At 47.0% G+C, this 19,618-nt stretch overlaps 1 protein-coding gene across 1 annotated transcript; it reads right to left on the bottom strand.

The window, feature by feature from the left end:
* Positions 1–1,743: 1,743 nt before the first annotated feature.
* Positions 1,744–18,289, bottom strand: ZNF18 (zinc finger protein 18; the record flags this gene model as incomplete). The annotated part of the gene is made up of 8 exons (XM_080713940.1): positions 1,744–2,531; positions 4,731–4,742; positions 6,212–6,341; positions 9,393–9,538; positions 11,098–11,182; positions 14,650–14,741; positions 15,873–16,062; positions 17,903–18,289. The coding sequence occupies 8 exons, from the start codon at positions 18,287–18,289 to the stop codon at positions 1,744–1,746; spliced, it is 1,830 nt and encodes a 609-aa protein (XP_080570066.1).
* Between the last annotated feature and the right edge of the window lie 1,329 nt (positions 18,290–19,618).

The following is a 19,618-nucleotide window of genomic DNA, read 5'->3' as shown; positions in this document are numbered from 1 at the left end:
GGAGGATCGCGCATGTTCCACGTCAGCCTCAGCTACTGAGTGAGGTTCTCGGCAACTTAGTGAGACCCTGTTTCCAAATAAAGTATAAAATAGGTCTGGGAGTATAGCCCGGAGGTAGGAAAGCCTCTGGTTCTACCCCCAGTACCAACAAAAGAAACATGGTCTCCCTGGTTTGCTGAGTCTCGTTAAGTTGCTGAGGCTGTCCTCAAACCTGCCATCCTCCTGCCTCAGCCTCCCAGGTACTGGGATTGAAAGTGTGAACCACCAGACCCGGCTCAAACTTAGCTCTATTTTATTTATTTATTTATTTATTTATTTATTTTTGCAGGTCTGGGGATGGAACCCAGGGGCAATTAACCTCCAAGCTACACCCCTAGCATTATTTTTTATTCTTTATTTTGAATCCAGGTCTCACTGAGTTGCAAAGGGCCTCATTAAGCAGCTGAGGCTGTCCGCAAACCGCGATCTTCCGGTCTCAGCCTTCCCAGTGCTGGGATTACAAGCGTACGCCACCACGCCCTGCTCAACCTGAGCTCTAGATTAACACTTTCTTATCACTGCTCCTGCTACATAATGTACTTGAGGGGTTTAGAGGCCAATATTGGAGCCCAGCTTCCACTTAGGACTTTGAGTAAAACAACGAGCTTCGAGGTAGTCAACACTCAAAGAAGATAGGAAGTGACTCAACAAAATTTATTTCAAACAACTTTTCACTAGTATGGAAACACATATGGACTCTCTGGCCCTATGCCCCCTTTCTGTAACAAAAAACCTGCTAAAACCCCAGTCCTAAAAGACTGGCTCAAGGTTCTTCTGATGAATGGTGACCATGCCACTCCAGCTAAACTCTCCCTAGAAAATGCCTCCAAGACCGATCTGTTAGTGAAAACTTCTTCCCAAGGAGTCCAAAATGAGAGGGACTGAAACGATAACATAATAATGACTTCCTTCTAGCTGGGCGTGGCAGGGCACACCTGTTAACACCAGTACTTGGGAGGCTGAGACAGGAGGATGACCGCAGGTTTTAGGGCCAGCCTCTACAACCTAGCAAAGCCCTCTGCAACTTTGTGAGACTCTGTTTCAAAATTAAAAAAAAAAAAAAAAGAAAAGAAAAGATAGCGCCAGGTGTGGTAGCGCACGCTTATAATCCCCGCGCTTGGGAGGCGGAGACAGGAGGATGGCGCAGGTTCGAGGCCGGCCTCGCTGGTTTAAGAGAGCCTGTTTCCAAATTTTAAAAGTATAAAAAGAGGTCTGGGAGTGGAGCCCGAAAGTAGAAAGGTTTCCAGGTACCCCAGTACCACCAAAAAAAAAAAAAAAAAAAAAAGATAAAATAGGGCTGGGGGGGAATAGCTCAGAGGCAGAATGCCTCTGCGTTGAATCCTCAGTACCAAAATAGAAAAATTAAATTAAAATAAAATAGGGCTGGAGGTGTAGCTCCAAAGAATGCCCCTGGGTTCAATTCCCAGTGTCTGTCTGTCTGTCTGTCTGTCTCTCTCTCTCTCTCTCTCTCTCTCACACACACACACACACACACACACACACACACACACACACTTCTTTTTCCTGACGCAGGAGAAAACTCAGCCACACAACAAAACTGAACCCTGAAGCCGACAGAGTTCCAACCCAGACGTCATCCAGGTCCTCTCCCCTCCTATCCGTGCAGAGAGGGGAGCACGGACGTGCTTAGGGGTGCGGCTCCTCCAGGGGAGGCGTCTCGACGGGGCGGGGGACAGGCAGGGGCTACTGGAAGGGCTTCTTCCCCAGGTGGGACCGCTGGTGCTTGTCGAGGCTGGAGCTCCAGCTGAAGCTTTTGCCGCAGTGGGAGCATCTGTAAGGCTTCTCCCCGGTGTGCACCCGCTGGTGTCTGTTGAAGTTGGACCTCTGAATGAAGCTCTTCTCGCAGATGGGACACTTGTAGGGCTTCTCCCCCGTGTGGATCTTCTCGTGGTGGCGCAAGCCCGAGAAGTCGCTGAAGCCCTTCCCGCAGAAGTCGCACTTGCAGGGCTTCTCTCCCGTGTGCGTCCTCTGGTGCTTCACGAAGTCCGAGCTCCGCAGAAAGGCTTTTTTGCAGACGGGGCACTGGAAGTATGTCTCTCCGGTGTGAGTTCTTTGGTGAAACACAAGCTGTGAGTTCCTGTAAAAAGTTTTTCCACACTCCCTGCAGGTGGGGAGTTTCTGGGCCATGGGGGCTCTGGGCTGCCCCTTCTGGGGGGCCTCTCTCTTCGCCTCCAGCCACGCCGCGGACAGTTCCACTGGGGGAGGATTGGGCGGACACTGGCCTAGCTGTTTCCCAGGACTCCTCTCCTGAGGAGACGGCTGTGCCCCAGCGCCCCCATGCTGAAGGCTCTCTGCGACCTCGGGCGGGCCTCCTCCTTCCCCGAAGGGTCCTGGCTCATCCTCACCGAAGGAGCCCCTGCAGGCGGCCCGAGGAGGGCCCTCGCCCCAGGCTGGGCAAGAGCCATCCAGAGGCTCCTGGGCCCTGTGGTTTTCCAGGTTTAGGTTTTCTTTGTCGTTCTCCTGTCTGTCTCCTGAAAGGAGAAAGAAGGCTTGAAGAGGCTCAGTGTTATGTCCCGCTTTCTAACCCACCTGTCAAAGAAGACGTCATCGGAACACATCCTTTCACTAAGAGAGCATCCCTGAGTGGGGGGAAAACGAGCACCCAGCCTGGACACTCTGGATTCAAGGCCAGGCGGCTCCGCCCACTCGGAGCTGAGGACTTCTGGACAGCACAGGAGGGGGCTTTCCTGACCCCCCATGAGTGAGCAGCACGCACTTCTCCTTTGCTTTTTTGCAGGTCTGGAGATGGGACCCTAGAGCATTCGACCTCCGAGCTACACCCCCTGCCCTATTTTTTATTCTTTATTTTGAAACAGGGTCTCACTAAGTTGCGGAGGGCCTCGCTAAGTAGCTGAGGCTGGCCGCAAACCGCGATCCTCAGGTCTCAGCCTCCCGAATGCTGGGATTACAAGCGTGCCCACCACGCCCGGCTTCTAGCACACACTTCTTAGGGGCCAGGAAAAATAAGTACGGTACGGGTGGGCAGTACTTTTTTAAATGCTCCATTTTTATCTGATTCTATATAAGAGAAATATGATCACAAAAAGAAATTTGAAAAGAGAAAAAAGTATACTAGCCGGGCGTGGTGGCGCACGCTTGTAATCCCCGCGCTTGGGAGGCGGGAAACAGGAGGATCGCGCAGGTTCGAAGCCAGCCACTGCGCTGGCTTAGGAGACCCTGTTTCCAAATAAAAATATAAAATAGGTCTGGGAGTGTAGCCCGGAATTAGAAGGGTTCCATTCCCAGTACCACCAAAAAAAAAAAAAAAGTATACTAATACAAGAAGACCATTATCAACCTCAACAGGCCTATCAGACATAATGAGCATATAATTCCAGGTTTTTTTTTTTTAAATTAACCTATCTGTATATGCTATTTCAGATATAATCGATAGCATGCTTGGTGTAGTGGTGCACGCTTGCAATCCCAGTACTTGGGAGGCTGAGATAGGAGGGTCACGGGTTCTCGGTCAGGCTCAGCTACTTAGTGAGGCCCTCTGGGACTTAGTGAGACCAGCTGAAGAATCGTGTTTCAAACTGAAGAATAAAAAATAAAATAAAAGCGGGGTGGCGGGGGGGGGGGAGGCTCAGAGGTAGAATGTCCCCAGGTTCAATCCCCAGGACCGCAAACAACAACAAAATGTTGGTATCATATTATCTATGTAGGATTGTGAACAGTGAGATTGGTCAGTTTAACACGGTCTCCCAATCACCAGCAACCCCAAAATTCATTAAATGTATTCACGTGTCATTTGACTGTGGGTGCCATGCATCGGAACTATAACCTAAAAATGAATCTCTTTGGTCTCTGCTTGGTTCCAGCATTTACGTGGATTTTATCTTTTATTTATTTATTTTAGAGGTGGGGTCTCACTATGCTGCCAGGCTGGCCTCCAGCTCCTGACTTAGCCTCCTGCCGAGCTGAAACCACAGGTTGTGGGCCACTGCACCCAGTCACACGTGCTTTATTAACTCACAAAGCAGTTATATATTTTCTCATAATTTAGACTGATTATTTGCTTTCTTTTTGTGGTACTGGGGATGAAACCCAGGGGCATCCTGCCTCCAAACTATACCCCCGGCACTATTTTTTTTTTTTTATTCTTTATTTTGAAACAGGGTCTCACTGAGTTGCAAAGAACCTCACTAAGTAGCTGAGGCTGTCTGCAAACAGCGATCCTCTGGTCTCAGCCTCCCAAATGCTGGGATTACAAGGATGTGACACCATGCCCAACCTATTTACTTTTTACTTTTTTTTTGGACAGGGGATTGAACCAAGGGCATTTTACCTCCAAGCTACACCCCCAGCCCATATATATATATATATATATATATATATATATATATATATATATATATATATATATATATATATATATATATATTTTTTTTTTTTTTTTTTTTTAATTTTGAAACAGGGTCTTGCTAAGTTCCTGAGTTCCTGAGGGTCTTACTAAGTTACTAAAGCTGGCCTTGAATTCTGTAATCCTCCTGTCTCAGCCTCCAAGTCCTGAGATTTGTAGGCATGCACCACCACACCCAGCTGATGATTTACTACTTAATGATGCCTATGGCTAAGATTTTTATTTTGATGGTAGGATTTATTCTCAACTTTTATAACTTTATCCTTACAGATCTAAAGAGGCTAGCTGGGAGTGGTGGTACACTGACGGATGACGAAGCCTGAGGAACGAAAGGTTCTGAAAGAGTTAAAGGAGATTCTAGGAAAGGTCAGATCCTCCAAAAACGCTGGGTATGACTCCTGTCCTGTTCCGAATTTGCCCTCTAAGGCCCACCGGTGAGGGCAGGGGGCTGATCTTAATCACAAGTCCTATAATGTCTCAGGAAGTCTTTTTGTCTTGCTTATGATTGTATCTTAACAATCTATCCCCCATTGTATTTTGGTATTTACTCTTTCCCAAGTGAGGATTTGATAATTAACCAAACTGGAGAAGGGTATAAAAAACTTAGTTTTAGAGAATAAATTTTGTCAGTTGCAGGAGAGGAGTCAATTGTCCGAGTCGTTAATTCAGTTCTCTCCCTCCCAAGTGCCGGGGAGGAATCTCCACAGTACATGCCTGTAAATCCCAGTCTTTGGGAGGCTTAGACAGGAATATCATAGGTTCGAGTTAACCTGACACCTATTTCAAAATAAAAATAAAATAAAACAAGCCGGGGCATGGTGGTGCACGCTTGTAATCCCCACGCTTGGGAGGCGGAGACAGGAGGATCGCGTAGGTTCGAAGCCAGCCACGCTGGCTTAGGAGACCCTGTTTCCAAATAAAAATGTAAAAAAATAGGTCTGGGAGTGTAGCCTGGAGGTAGAAGGGCATCCAGGAACCCCAGTACCACCAAATATAAATAAATAAATATAAATAAAAAAATAAAATAAAATACGGCTAGGGGTGTAGTGCAGAGATAAAATGCCCCTGGGTTCAATCCTTAGTACCACACACACACACACAAAAAAAAAAAATTCACTTATTTTTTTTTTTGAGATACTGGGGAATGAACCCAGAGGCATTCTACCTCCAAGCTATTACCCCAGCTCTATTTTTTCTTATTCTTTTTATTTTTGAAACAGGGTCTCACTAAGTTGCAGAGGCCTTACTAAGTAGCTGAGGCTGGCTGCGAACCTGCGATCCTCCTGTCTCAGCCTCCGAGCACTGGGATTACAAGCGTGCACCACCATGCCTGACAACACAGTTTTTAAGAGATGCTCTTTACCTTTCTCTTTCAAAGACCCAAGTCCTTCCAATCACCTGCCAGGGACCTAGGCATCTACTGGGAAGGGGGGATCAACAACTGTTAAACATTAGAACACGCCCAGCCCAGCTCGAATGGCAAAGGAATCATCTCCATCTTTAAAAAAAAAAAAGGCTTTAAGCCGGGCGTGGTGGCACACACTTGTAATCCCAGCACTTGGGAGGCTGAGACAGGAGGATCGCGCAGGTTTGAAGCCAGCCTCAGCTGGTTTAAGAGACCCTGTTTCCAAATAAAATATAAAATAGGTCTGGGAGTGTAGCCTGGAGGTAGAAGGCCCCTGGGTTCCATTCCCAGTACCACACACACAAAAAAAAAAAGCCTTTATAAATAATGACCTAAAGGCCGGAGTGATGAGCCATCAGGAAGGTATCAAAATAAACACGTACCGTATTTTAGCATCCTCTTACTGTGGAAACCGATGTTTACTGTGATTCTGCTGCTATAAGTAACGCTGTGATAACTGTTCTTCTTATGTTTCCTATCAATACCTTGAAGGCATTCCTCAAAGCGGAATAACTGTGTCAAGGGGCGTGAGTACTAAGGGCTCCTGACACCTACCGGCAACCCAGTTTCCAGGGCGGCTCTGCCATCCTCTGTATGTGAAAGAAGGGCAGAGGCGAGGTGAATAAATACTTACGTATTCGCTGCTTTTTAAATAGATGCCACTGAGAACTGAAAGATGGGCTTTCATTATTTTAAGTTCTAAATTCCTACTTATGAAAGGATGAACGTTTCCTCACATTTTTGACCTACTTTTTTATTTTCCAAGACCGCTGTCCATTTTTTACCGGGAAAGTCTTTTTTTTTTTTTTTTTATCAACTTGATTTAACTTTTTCTGTATTAAGAAAAATAATATGGGATATCATTTATCGGTCATGTTCATAAAAAAAAAACATTTTTCACCAGTTTAGTTATCCTGATTTTGTTTGGGATATTTTTATGTATCTATTTCTCCGGCTCTTTTTATTTATTTATTTATTTTATTTTGTGGTGCTGGGGATTAACTCGGGGGACATTCTACCTCCACCCCACACCCCCAGAAAACTGTATTTTCCAAATAAAAATGATTTTATTTTTTTAATTTGGAAACAAGCTCTCACTAAATTGCTGAGGCTGGTCCTGAACATGTAATCCTCCTATCTCAGCCTCCCAAGTACTGGGATTACAAGCATGTGCCACCATGTCCATGTTGCTGGGGATTATTTGGGTTCTGGTGTTTTGGTACTGGGGATTAAACCCAGAGGTCATCTAGCTCCAAGCTATACCCCCAGCCCTTTTTATTTTGAAATAGAATCTCACAAAATTTCTGTGGATGGCCTCGAACCTGTGATCTTAGCCTCCCAAGTACTGGGATTATAGCCATGTGCCATCATGCCTGAGACCAGATAAGAAATTAAGAATCATTTTAGCTGAACGCGGTGGTGCACGCCTGTAATCCTAGTACTTGGGAGGCTGAGACAGGAGCATTGCAGGCTCACGGGCAGCCTCAGCAAGTAGTGAGGCTCTCATCAACCTAGTGAGACCCTGTTTGAAAATAAAAAATAAAATAGGGCTAAGGGTGTAGCTCAGGAGTAGAATGCCCCTGGGCTTAATTCCCAGTGCCCCCCCAAAAAATAAATAAATATTAAGGAATGAAAGAAAGAATCATTTTTGCTTCTGGGCGTGGTGGCACAAGCCTATAATCCCACTATTTGGGAGGCTGAAATGGGAGGATAGCAGATTCAAGACCAGCCTCGGCAATTTAGAGATGCTCAGAAACTTAGCAAGATCCTGTTTAAAAAGAAAAAAAGAAAGAAAAAAGCCAGGTGTGGTGGCACATGTGTGTAATCCCAGTACTTGGGAGGCTGAAACAGAAGAAATGTATGTTCATGACCAGCCTCAGCAATTTAGTGAGACCTTGTTTCCAAATAAAGAAATAATATCTGGCTGGGGTGTGTGGCTCGGAGAGAGAATGTCCCCGAGTTCAATTTCCAGCACCACAAAAAAAAAATAAAAATAAAAAATAGAAAGTGCTGCAGAGGCATGGTAGAGTATGCCTATAATCCCAGCACTTAGGAAGCTGAGACAGGAGGACCACAGATCAGAGGCCAACCTCAGCAACCTAGCCAGACCCTCAGCAATTTAGTGAGACCTTGTTTCAGAATAAAGATAAGGGCTTGGGGTATAGCTCCGGGGTAGAATGTCCCTGGGTTAAACCCCAGTACAAAAAAAGGGGGCCTAGAGGTGTTTCTGAAGGTAGAACACCCCTGGGTCTACTCCCCAGTACTAAAAACAAAAATCAAAACCAGGGTTTTACATAACTGCCATGTTTTTAAAAGAATATAAAAAGCAGAGACTGCTATTTAACAGAATAAATCCACATTTCTACATTTCTTCTTTACCATTCTTTTTTTTTTTTTTTTAAACAGGTCTGGGGGTAGAACCCAGAGGCATCTGACCTCCAAGCTATGCCCCCTGCCCTGTTTTTTAATACTTTATTTTGAAACAGGGTCTCACAAAGGGCCTCACTAAGTAGCTGAGGCTGTCCGCGAACCGCGATCCTCCGGTCTCAGCCTCCCAAATGCTGGGATTACAAGCGTGTGCCACCACGCCCGGCTACCATTCTTAAAAATCTATGATGTATATGAAATATTTGTTGATACTGGTATTTAGTGAATGTTACGTGCATGGAGAGCCAGGCGTGGTGGTGCACGCTTGCAATCCCACTACTTGGGAGGCTGAAACAGGAGGATCCGGCTTCACAGCCAGCCTTGGCTACTTAGTGAGGCCCTCTGCAGCTTAGTGAGATGCTGTTTCCAAATCAAGAACTAAAAAAAAACTGGGCTGGGGGTATAGCTTAGAGGTCGAATGCCCCTGGGTTCAATCCGTAGTATCTAAAAAAAAAAAAAAAAGTGCATGAAAATAATAAAACATGTTTTTCTGCTTGTTCGATTTTGCTGAGGCTGGGTGATTACTATTCACCATAACCAGAATAAGAAAGGTCTAGTTGAGCCGGGCGTGGTGGCACACGCTTGTAATCCCCGCACTTGGGAGGCTGTGACAGGAGGATCGCAGAGGTTCGAAGCCAGCCTCAGGTACTTAGTGAGGCTCTCAGCAACTTAGTGAGACCCTGTTTCCAAATAAAGTATAAAATAGATCTTGGAAGTATAGCCCGGAGGTAGATAAAGCCCCTGGTTTCCACTCCCAGTATCACACACACACACACACACAAAAAAAAGACAAGTCTAGTTACTTAAGTTACTTGCTAGAGATGGTAATAACAGCTGTGCACATCATATATATATATATATTTTTTTTTTGGTCGCAGAATGCTATCTGTATTGGTATACATCTCAATCTATGCAAACCTTAATTCTCTCTGAGGAAGAAAGCTATTGCAAGAGACAAGAATGAAGTCCACAGATCCGATACGTGGGTTTCCTTTCGTGGTTAAGATCTGCCAACAGCCCTACAGCCAGAGACAAGGAGACCCAGGTGTGGCATCGAAGCAGACAGACCCGATAAGCTGGCTGTGACCAGTGCAAAGAAACCAGTCCTCATGCCCCCGCCACTGCGCCCAACTTAACGGCGTAAGTCAGGAAAGGCCAGACAATGACCACTCCCTGCCCCGCGCAGGGCGGTCGAGGGATCTCCTCACCGACACGGAAGGGCAGGCCTGCCAGCTCTTCCCTGTGTCCCGCCGGGTCAGTCAGCTCAGGTTTGGAGCTGCCCGCTGCAGAGAGAGAAGAGGACAGGTGTTTAGACGGGTGGCACGTCTGGGAGCTCGGGCGTGTCACTCCACGGAACAAGCATGAGGGCAAACGCGAAGCCTCTGCAGGCGGCTTGGGAAACGCATCTGAGAACCCAGCTTGCTAGGACTTACGGTGAAAGCCAGACAGACAAGAATCTGGCCGGGCAGGCACGGTGGGGCACACCGGAGGCTGAGGTAGGATTACAGGTGTGAGGCCAGCCTCAGCCACTGAGTGAGACTCTGTTACCTAGCAAGAGCATTTCAAAATAAGTCAAATAAATTAAGACTGGAGGTGCAGCTCGGAGACAGAATGCCTCTGGGTTCAATCCCCGGCAACTTCATACACACAAAATAGGGGCCTGGGGGGCGGGGAGGGTGGAGCTCAGAGGTGGAATGCTCCTGGGTTCAAATATGAATACCACAACACACACACACACACACACACACACACACACACACACACACACAGAATCTGGATTTTTTTTTTTTTTTTTTTGGTGGTACTGGGGGTGGAACCCAGAGGCTTTCTACCTCCGGGCTATACTCCCAGACCTATATTCTATTTTATTTGGAAACAGGGTCTCACTAAGTTGCTGAGAGCCTCACTTAGTAGCTGAGGCTGGCTTCGAACCTGTGCGAACCTCCTGTCTCAGCCTCCCAAGCGCGGGGATTACAGGCGTGCGCCACCACACCCGGCTTACACAAAGAATCTGAACAGGTGGACAGGTGACCAGAGGGGCCTGTAGACCACCATCAGGCTAGTGAAAGGGTCATTATGGGGCCCCCACTAGTGGTTATTTTGAGCCACAGTGATTTAGTAGGAAAGAGCCTAGACAACTGAGTTCCATCCTAACTTGGCACTTAGGCACTACGTAACAGTGAGCACATTTTAGGGTACCACTCCCAACTACCATCCTTAAGGGAGAAGAGCATCACCTGCTTTGTAAATTAAAGATGCTACTGTATGTAATGCACTTCCTGGCACCCCACAATACATTCTTATTTTGGTATTGGAGACTGAACCCAAAGGCATTCTACGTTCTACCTTCAGCTTTTTTTTTTTTTTTTTTTTTTGCGGTATTGAGGATGGAACCCAGAAGCATTCTACCTCCGAGCTACACCCCCAGACCAATTTTTTTATTTTTTATTTTGAAACAAGATCTCACTGAGTTGCAGAGGGCCTCACTAAGTAGCTGAGGCTGTCCATGAACCGCGATCCTCCTGTCTCAGCCTCCCGAATGCTGGGATGACAAGCGTGCGCCACCACGCCCGGCTTTTTTTTTTTTTTTTTTTTTTGGAAACAGGGTCTCGCTGGGTTGCTGAGGCTGGCCTTGAACCCGCAGTCCAAGCTCAGCTTCAATACAAAGAAAGTCTTATCACAGCTCTGCCCTCTGCAACTCAGAGCCTGGTTCCCATGTCTCTAATGATCTTTTACCCATAGAACTTGAGTTTGAGCGATGTCACTCTGCGTGCACAGAAAACGCCCGAGAGTTTTGGGGCTGCTCCACCTCCTTCTGCCAAGCCCACTCTCATGCGCTCACCTCCCGAGACCATTTTCCCATAGGTCTCCAGCATGAGATCCCAGTACTGCTCCTTTTGACTGGAGTCCAGGTGCCTCCACTGCTCCTGGGAAGAAAGTTAACAGTCACTCCAAGGAAAGCGCCCGCCCTCCCCACCTGCAGGAAAGCAGAGGGGCAGGTCCCAAAATGGGCGACTCTGCCCCCTGGGGGTACTGGAAGGAAATACTGATACACAAAACAACACAAATTTGCCAGGACATTTTCCTGTTTGATCTTTAAAGAAGGTGGAGTTCTTGAAGGGTACCGGGTGCTTTTTTTTTTTCTCCCCTGAAAAGGAGGCAGTAAGCCAAATGAGTTAGGATCCTGGCCATCAGCTGATCTAAGAACTCACAGGAGAGCAGGTTAAGGAACAAAGAGGCCCAGGGCTAAATGAATGACACTCCCTTACGGTAGTATGTCTTGCACTGGTTAGAACACACAGTGCAAGTTCTGAATAATTTTTTAAGTTGTGTCTGTGTGTGTGTGGTACTGGGGGTGGAACCCAGGGGATTTTCTACCTCCGGGCCATACTCTTAGACCTATTTTCTACTTTATTTGGAAACAGGGTCTCACTAAGTTGCTGAGAGCCTCACTAGGTAGCTGAGGCTGGCTTCGAACCTGTGAGATCCTCCTGTCTCAGCCTCCCAAGCCCTGGAATTAAAAACTTGTGCCGCCACGCCCAGCTAAGTTGCATTATTTAAGAGTGGAGATCACATGGAAAACAGTAAGGAGCCTCTACTAAAGCACTCTGATAAGCTGGGTCCCTCCCCCACGTGATCTCGCAGCGGGAACAGGAGGCGGAACCCGGGACAACTGACAACTATGGCTAGAAGTACTGCCAGATTCACCCCAAGGCTCTGCAGAGAGAACTACGGGAACTTTCAGGGGACCTTCCCCCCAGGTCACAGCCATGAATTATGTTGTAAATAGCTGGGAAGCAGAAGTAGAACAGGAAATTATGAGGTCGTCATCCTATAGCATAAAATATACCACTCTGGGACGGCATCCTCCGTCCAGGATCAAGTCTGCCCCCTAGTGCACCAAACAGAGGTGAACATGGCCCAGAAAGACGGGGACAGAGAAGTGCTGAATTTGCAGGTCCTAAGCCCAAAGTATGTGGGGAGTTAATTTCTTAGTGTGGAGATGGACGAGAAACTGAAACGTGGTCTCCACTAGACATCCACTATTAACTAGAACTGCATTTTTTATTTGAATTTCTATGTAAAATTTTAAAGGTTTTTTTTTTGTTTTGTTTTGTTTTTGATGGTACTGGGGTTCCTGGAAGCCCTGCTACCTCCGGGCTACACTCCCAGACCTATTTTTACATTTTTCTTTGGAAACAGGGTCTCCTAAGCCAGCGCTCACGGCTGGCTTCGAACCTGCGCGATCCTCCTGTCTCTGCCTCCCAAGCGCGGGGATTACAAGCGTGCGCCACCATGCCCGGCTAAAATTTTTAAGTTTTAAAGTAGGCGCGACTAGGAGTTCATTTTGTTGGTACTCTCTGAGTGGGGCTATTTTAACAACCTCCTGAAAATACCCAGCCTGAACAAATGCCGCTGGGGACAGGAGTCCTCCGTCTCGGTGGTCACAACATAGATCCTGACTGCGGGGACGCCAACCCAGGAGCGTCGGAGAGGATGCCTGGCTGGCTGGATACAGGGCCCCGTGCATGGGCACCAGAGGATCCTTACTGTAAACAGCACAGGGCAACGTGTGCGTGCCCCCAAGCCCACCAGGGCCATAGCAGCTCGTTCAAAAGCCAGAAAAGTTGGTCCAGGAGCTTCTGAACAGTGTCTCTACCTTACAGCCACACACTCACTCAAGAAACTGCCAAGAAGGTGCAGAAATTTCCATGAGAGCGCTCACTGCTGATGAGAGACCAGCGGCGGCAGCCAGCCTGCTCAGTGCTCACATTCGCGGAGAAGGGGAAAGCCCAACTTCCAGTCATCTCTGCTTTTGTGTGAAAAGGGCACCATCTTGTGGGTTGACAAGATATCACCACGCCTGGCTTGTACGAGGAGCCGTGGTCCTTTCCCTGTACGCTTGACGTCACGGGAATACACCAAATGCAACCACTGCTCCCGTCTAGGTGAGGGTCCGACTCAACCGTGGCTTAGCAAAGGACGACTGTGTGCTGATGGTGAGATAATTTCATTACTCCGACATGTCGTCATGAAACTCTTAAGTCACAGAAGAGACTAGAAGTAACTATATTTAAAAATTCCCTTTGCTTTCAAAGGATCCCATCAAACCTCAGGGTCTTTCTGGAGCAAGTTTTAAACTAAAGTTGGTTTGGGGAAGGTGTACTGAGATTAGGTAGGGATGATGTCTGTTTGAGAGGTTAGTAATCACTTACCAGCTAAATGGAGAGAGTAGACACGGACACACACAGACACACACAAACTCAATAATATTGAGTTTGACACACAATGACATTGTGTGTCAAAATTATTGACACACACGTCAATAATAAATTGAAGCTGTTGCGTATTCTCAGTGTTTAAGCAATGCAGAACAGGTAATGGTTAATGTCTGTATACTCTACTGGTTAATGAGAAAGGAGGATCACAGGTTCAAAGCCAGCCTCGGCAACTTAGTGAGGCTGTCAACAACTTAGTTAGACCCTGATTCAAATAAATAAATAAAGAGCCGGGAGTGGTGGCACACGCTTGTAATCCCCGTGCTTGGGAGGCTGAGACAGGAGGATCGCACCGGTTCGAAGCCAGCCTCAGCTACTTAGTGAGGCTCTCAGCAACTTAGTGAGACCCTGTTTCCAAATAAAATATAAAAAAGGTCTGGGAATATAGCCCGGAGGTAGAAAGCCTCTGGATTCCACCCCCAGTACCACCAAAATAAATAAATAAATAAATAGAGTTACGCATGTAGCTCGGATGTATAATATCTCTGGGTTCAATCCCCAACACCACAAAAAAAAAAAAGACAAAATACTAACAAGAGTATTATATCATAGTGGGGATATATTAGTCCTAGATTAAAGGCTTCTCTGGTGCTAAATAGTAGTCCCTGATTCAAGTTTCATTTTTCAGAGATCCTATCACCCACAGCTAACCAGGCCCTAAAAAGATTAAATAGAAAATTTCAGAAATTCACAATCGTAAGTTTTAAATTGAGCCCCATTCTGAGTAGCATGGTGGAACCTCTCACAGCGTACGAATCCCTGGCCCAGCGTGTCCACACTGTATATGCCACCCACCAATCAGTCACTTACTAGTCAGCTCAGCTGTAATATCTGCTGTTATGGTATCACAGTCCATGTGTTCCAATAACCCTTATTTTACTTAAAAAAGGGGCTCAAAATGCTCAGGAGGCCGAGACGGAAGGATCATGGGTTTGAGGCCAGTCTTAGCAATTTAGTGAGGCCCTCAGCCACTTAGTGTGACCCTTTTTCAAAATACAGTGCATAAAGGGCTAAGGGGTGTAGTTCGGCGGTACAGGGCTCCTAGGCTCAATCCCATTGCCACTGATGACCCTCAAAGCCCGGCTGAGGGCAAGGGAAGCGGGAACCCAGCTCACCTGAGGCGCGGCCGGGAGCAGGGCAGCTTCCAAGTCCTGGTCTCTGATGAGCCTCTCCTCAGGTCGGGTGGGAAGCTGGGGGGCATTCAGGGCTGCAGTGGGCAAAGAAAGTTTTCAGCATCTAGATGTGTTCCTTAACCACTCCTCAGAGCAGAGAGAAGCTTCCACAAATTCAAGTGATCTGTTTGGTCACCTGAATTTCAAGGCTTGTATTTACCCCCCAGCACACTCCAACTCCCTCCAAACTCCTCGTCTCGTTCATTTTCTCCCACCTCCCTCCTCAGAACCAAAATCCAAATGAACTGTACTAGTTACAATATGGTTTAATTTTTATTATTTATTTATTTATTTATTTATTTATTATTTTGGTGGTACTGGGGGTGGAACCCAGAGGCTTTCTACCTACAAGCTATACTCCCAGACCTATTTTCTATTTTATTTGGAAACAGGGTCTCACTAAGTTGCTGAGAGCCTAAGTAGCTGAGGCTGGCTTCGAACCTGTGCGAGCCTCCTGTCTCAGCCTCTCAAGCTGCAGGAATTACAAGCCTGTGCCGCCACGCCTGGCTGTCATAATGTGGTTTAAAATACAGACTTTAAGCCGGGTGTGGTGGCGCACGCTTGTAATCCCAGTATTTGGGAGGCTGAGACCGGAGGATCAGGGTTCGCAGATAGCCTCAGCTACTTAGTGAGGCCCTCTGCAACTCAGTGAGACCCCGTTTCAAAATAAAGACTAAAATATAGGGCAGGGAGTGTAAGCTCGGAGGTCGAATGCCCCTGGGTTCCATCCCCAGACCCACAAAAAAATAAAAAATAAGAAAAATAAAATACAGACTTTGAATCTCTACGTCAAAGTGGTTCTCGTAGGCCTAACCTATCCTGTTTCAAATTTCTTTTTCTTTCTTTTTTTTTTTTTTTTTTTGGTGGTATTGGGGATTGAACCCAGGGGCATTCTACCTCTGAGCATTACCCCTAGCCTTATTTTACTTTTTATTTTGTACAGGGTCTCACTACGTTGAGGAAAGCTGCTGAGGCTGGCTGGGAACCTGTGATCCTCCTATCTCAGCCTCCCAAGTACTAGGATTACAAGTGTATGCCACCATGCCTGGCTCTGTTTCCAAATTTCACAGGGATACCATATCATTTCAACTCACACTCGAGCCCAACCACATCCCCAAATTTCCCCCATGGAGCACCACGCACTGCCCTGAAGAAGCACCCTGCACCTGGTTCTGGTTCCAGGTCGGATTCCTCTTTCACCAGGTGACTCAGTAGCTCTGGGGGCCCTGAGGGTGAATCTTGAGGTCCCAACTCCTGAGCGGCCGCTGCGAGACCGGGCTCTGCTTCACCCACTTGGCAGCTTGGAGATTCCTTCTTCTCTGATAGGACTTCCTGTCCTAGGACTTGGATGCTGATCTAGAGAACAGACAGTACTAAATTAAGGATGCACAGTCGGGATTTCAGAAGGATACGGAGCTAGCCATCTGGAACAAACCACAAGAGAGTTTTCATGGGCAGGCAGCAAAAAACCAAACAAACAAAAAATCAACTTTTATTTTTAGTCCAGTAGGAACCAGTTAAAATGTCCCCAAAAAGCCGGGCGTGGTGACGCACGCTTGTAATCCCCGCGTTTGGAAGGCTGAGACAGGAGGATCGCGTAGGTTCGAAACCAGCCTCAGCTACTGAGTGAGGCTCTCAAGCAATTTAGTGAGACCCTGTTTCCAAATAAAATAGAAAATAGGTCTGGGAGCATAGACCGGAGGTAGAAAGCCTCTGGGTACCACCCCCAGTACCACCAAAAATATATATATAAATAAATAAATAATAAAATAAAATGTCCCCAAAAGACACCAAAAGCTGAGACCTGAACATACCATTCAACCGGGTATTGTGGTGCATGCCTATAATCCGAGTACTTGGGGGGTTGAGACAGGAGGATCACAAGTTCGAGGACGTTCCTGGCACAGAGTTCTAGGTAACCCTTGTAACCTCCTATGTGACCGGAATGAAAGAAATGTCTTAGCTGGGTGTGTTGTACTCCTGTAATCCCAGCATGTGGGAGGCTGAGACAGGAGGTTCCCAGATTCCTGGCCAGCCTCAGCAACTTAGTAAGGCCCTCTGCAACTTAGTGGGACCCTGTTTCAAAATAAAGATAAAAAATCGGGCTAGGGGTGCAGCTCGTAGGTAGAATGCCCCTGGGTTCCATCCCCAGCACCACAAATAAATAAATAAATAAATAAATAAATAAATAAATAAATAGACTTTCATCAACCTACTGAGACCCTGTCTCAAAATAAAAATAAAATAGGGCTGGGGATGTAGCTCTGAGGTAGAATCCCTAGTGCCACAAAAATAAATAAATAAAATAAAATAATAAATAAGCTGGGCGTGGTGGCGCAACGCTTGTAATCCCAGTACTTGGGAGGCTGAGACAGGAGTATCACGGTTCGCACACAGCCTCAGCTACTTAGTGAGGCCCTCTGCAACTTAGTGAGACCCTGTTTCAAAATAAAGAATAAGCCGGGGGTGGTGGCACACGCTCGTAATCCCCGCGCTTGGGAGGCGAAGACAGGAAGATGGTGCAGGTTCAAAGCCAGCCTTGCTGGCTTAATTAAGAGATCCTGTTTCCAAATAAAAGTATAAAATAGGTCTGGGAGTGTAGCCCAGAGGCAGAAGGGTTTCCAGGAACCCCAGTACCACCAAAATAATAATAATAATAATAATAATAATAATAATAATAATAATAATTTAAAAATAAGGCTGGGGATATAGCTTGGAGGTAGAATGTCCCTGGGTTCAATCCCTAGTGCCATAAATAAATAAATAAAGCCGGGCGTGGTGGTGCACGCTTGTAATCCCTGCACTTGGGAGGCTGAGACAGGAGGATCGCACAGGTTTGAAGCCAGCCTCAGCTACTTAGTGAGGCTCTCAGCAACTTAATGAGACCCTGTTTCCAAATAAAATATAAAAAAGGTCTGGGAGTATAGCCCAGAGGTAGAAAGCCTCTGGGTTCCACCCCCAGTACCACCAAGAATAAATAAATAAATACATACATACATACATACATACATACATACATACATAAAATAAAAAGCACTGAGGGTCTAGTTCAGAAGTAGAATGTCCCTGAGTTCAATCTGTACTACCAATGAATAAATGAACACAGAAATTAAATAAGTGATAACAGAAGTAAGCCAACACCCCTGCGTGCTCCAGGGGAGCCCGCAGCTGCAGGCAGACAACACGCCCTGCTTACCCATTGCCAGAGCCTGCGGGGATCTCCGCGCAGGCTCTCCACGAGGGTCACAGCCTCCTCTCCGCTGCCGGGACACTGCCTCCGCACCCACATCTGTATCTCCCCAGGGAGGATGGTCAGGAACTGCTCCAACATGAGGATTTCCAAGATCTGCTCCTTGGTGTGAACCTCTGGCCGGAGCCACTGGAAACAGAGCTTCCGCAGCTGTCGCAGGGTCTCGTGGGGCCCGGACAGCACCTGGTAACGGAACTGCCGGAAGAGCTGGCGTGCAGTCTCGGGGCTGGAGAGCTCCCCTCGGGGGGCGGCATCTGCTCCCCAGAACGGGTGGTCTTCGGTCTTCGCCAGCGAGGGCGGCAGGCCCGGGGCCGGCCCCAGGTCAACGGGCATGGTCTGGCTTGATGACACCTTCCAGGCAAAGTGTTTCTGAAGCAGAATTATCTCTGGGGAGAACCAAGTCTTCGCAGGAATGCAAAAGAGAGGATGAGATCAAATATTGTACAGAGGAAAAGGCCACATTTTCAGAAAGACCAGTGCACACGCCCCACCTGAGTGTCCCTGAAGTCAACGAAGGGTCTTTTAAAAGTGCTCAGTGTATATACACTATTCTTTTTTTTTTCTTTTCCTTTTTTGTGGTACTGTGGATGGAACCCAGGTGCATTCTACCTTTGAGTGACACCTCCAGCCCTACTTTTTTTGTGTGTGTGTGGTACTGGGGGTGGAACCCAGAGGCTTTCTACCTCCGGGCTACACTCCCAGCCCTATTTTTTTTATATTTTATTTGGTCTTACTAAGTTGCTGAGAGCCTCACTAAGTAGCTGAGGCTGGTTTCGAACCTGCACAATCCTCCTGTCTCAGCCTCCCAAGCGCGGGGATTACAAGCACGCTCCACCACGCCCGGCCTCCAGCCCTATTTTTGATTCTTTATTTTGAAACAGGGTGTCACTGAGTTGCAAAGGTCCTCATGAAGTAGCTGAGGCTGTCCACGAACGGCGATCCTCTGGTCTCAGCCTCCCAAATGCTGGAATTACAAGCATGCGCCACCACTCCCGGCTACACTATTCTATTTTGAAAGACTCTAAGCTGCTGGGTACAGTAGTACACGCCAGTAATTCCAGTATTTGGGAGGCTGAAACAGAAGAATGGGAAGTTTGAAGCCAGCCTCAGCAATTTAGTAAGACCTTCAGCAACCTAGCAAGAACTTGTTTTGAAATTAAAAAAAAAAAAGGCTAAGATATAGTTTGGAGACAGAATGCCTTAAAGCAAACCAGCGATACCACATCTAAACACCACCATCACCCTACCCCTTTTACAACATTCTCCCTTGATCTTCAAATGTCTGGACCATGTAGAAGAATGAAATGGACTCTATGAAAACATTTTTACTCCAGGCTTCCAGGCAAACAGCTCTTCTACACAACTCTTCTGTACCTGCAGACTGTAAATAAGGCTGGGCAAGAACATTAAGTCCCTAAGCATATGGGCTAACGTGGAAAGGATCAGATGTTTCCACAATAGGTGGACGGGCCTCCTCTGCCTTACGCTCCCTCTATGATACACTATGCCACCGCAGGCCCAAAGCAACGGGGCACGCAGCATGGACTGACACCTCTGAAATCCTGGGCCAAAATCAACCTTTCCTCTTCATAAGTTACCTCCGGTATTTTGTCACAGTGACGCAAAACTGACTGACAGAGTATTGAAATTTGGAAGAAAGTA

This window comes from Muscardinus avellanarius (assembly GCF_963383645.1).
Source record: "Muscardinus avellanarius genome assembly, chromosome: 16".
Taxonomy (NCBI): domain Eukaryota; kingdom Metazoa; phylum Chordata; class Mammalia; order Rodentia; family Gliridae; genus Muscardinus; species Muscardinus avellanarius.
This window is presented reverse-complemented; position numbering and strand designations above follow the sequence as displayed.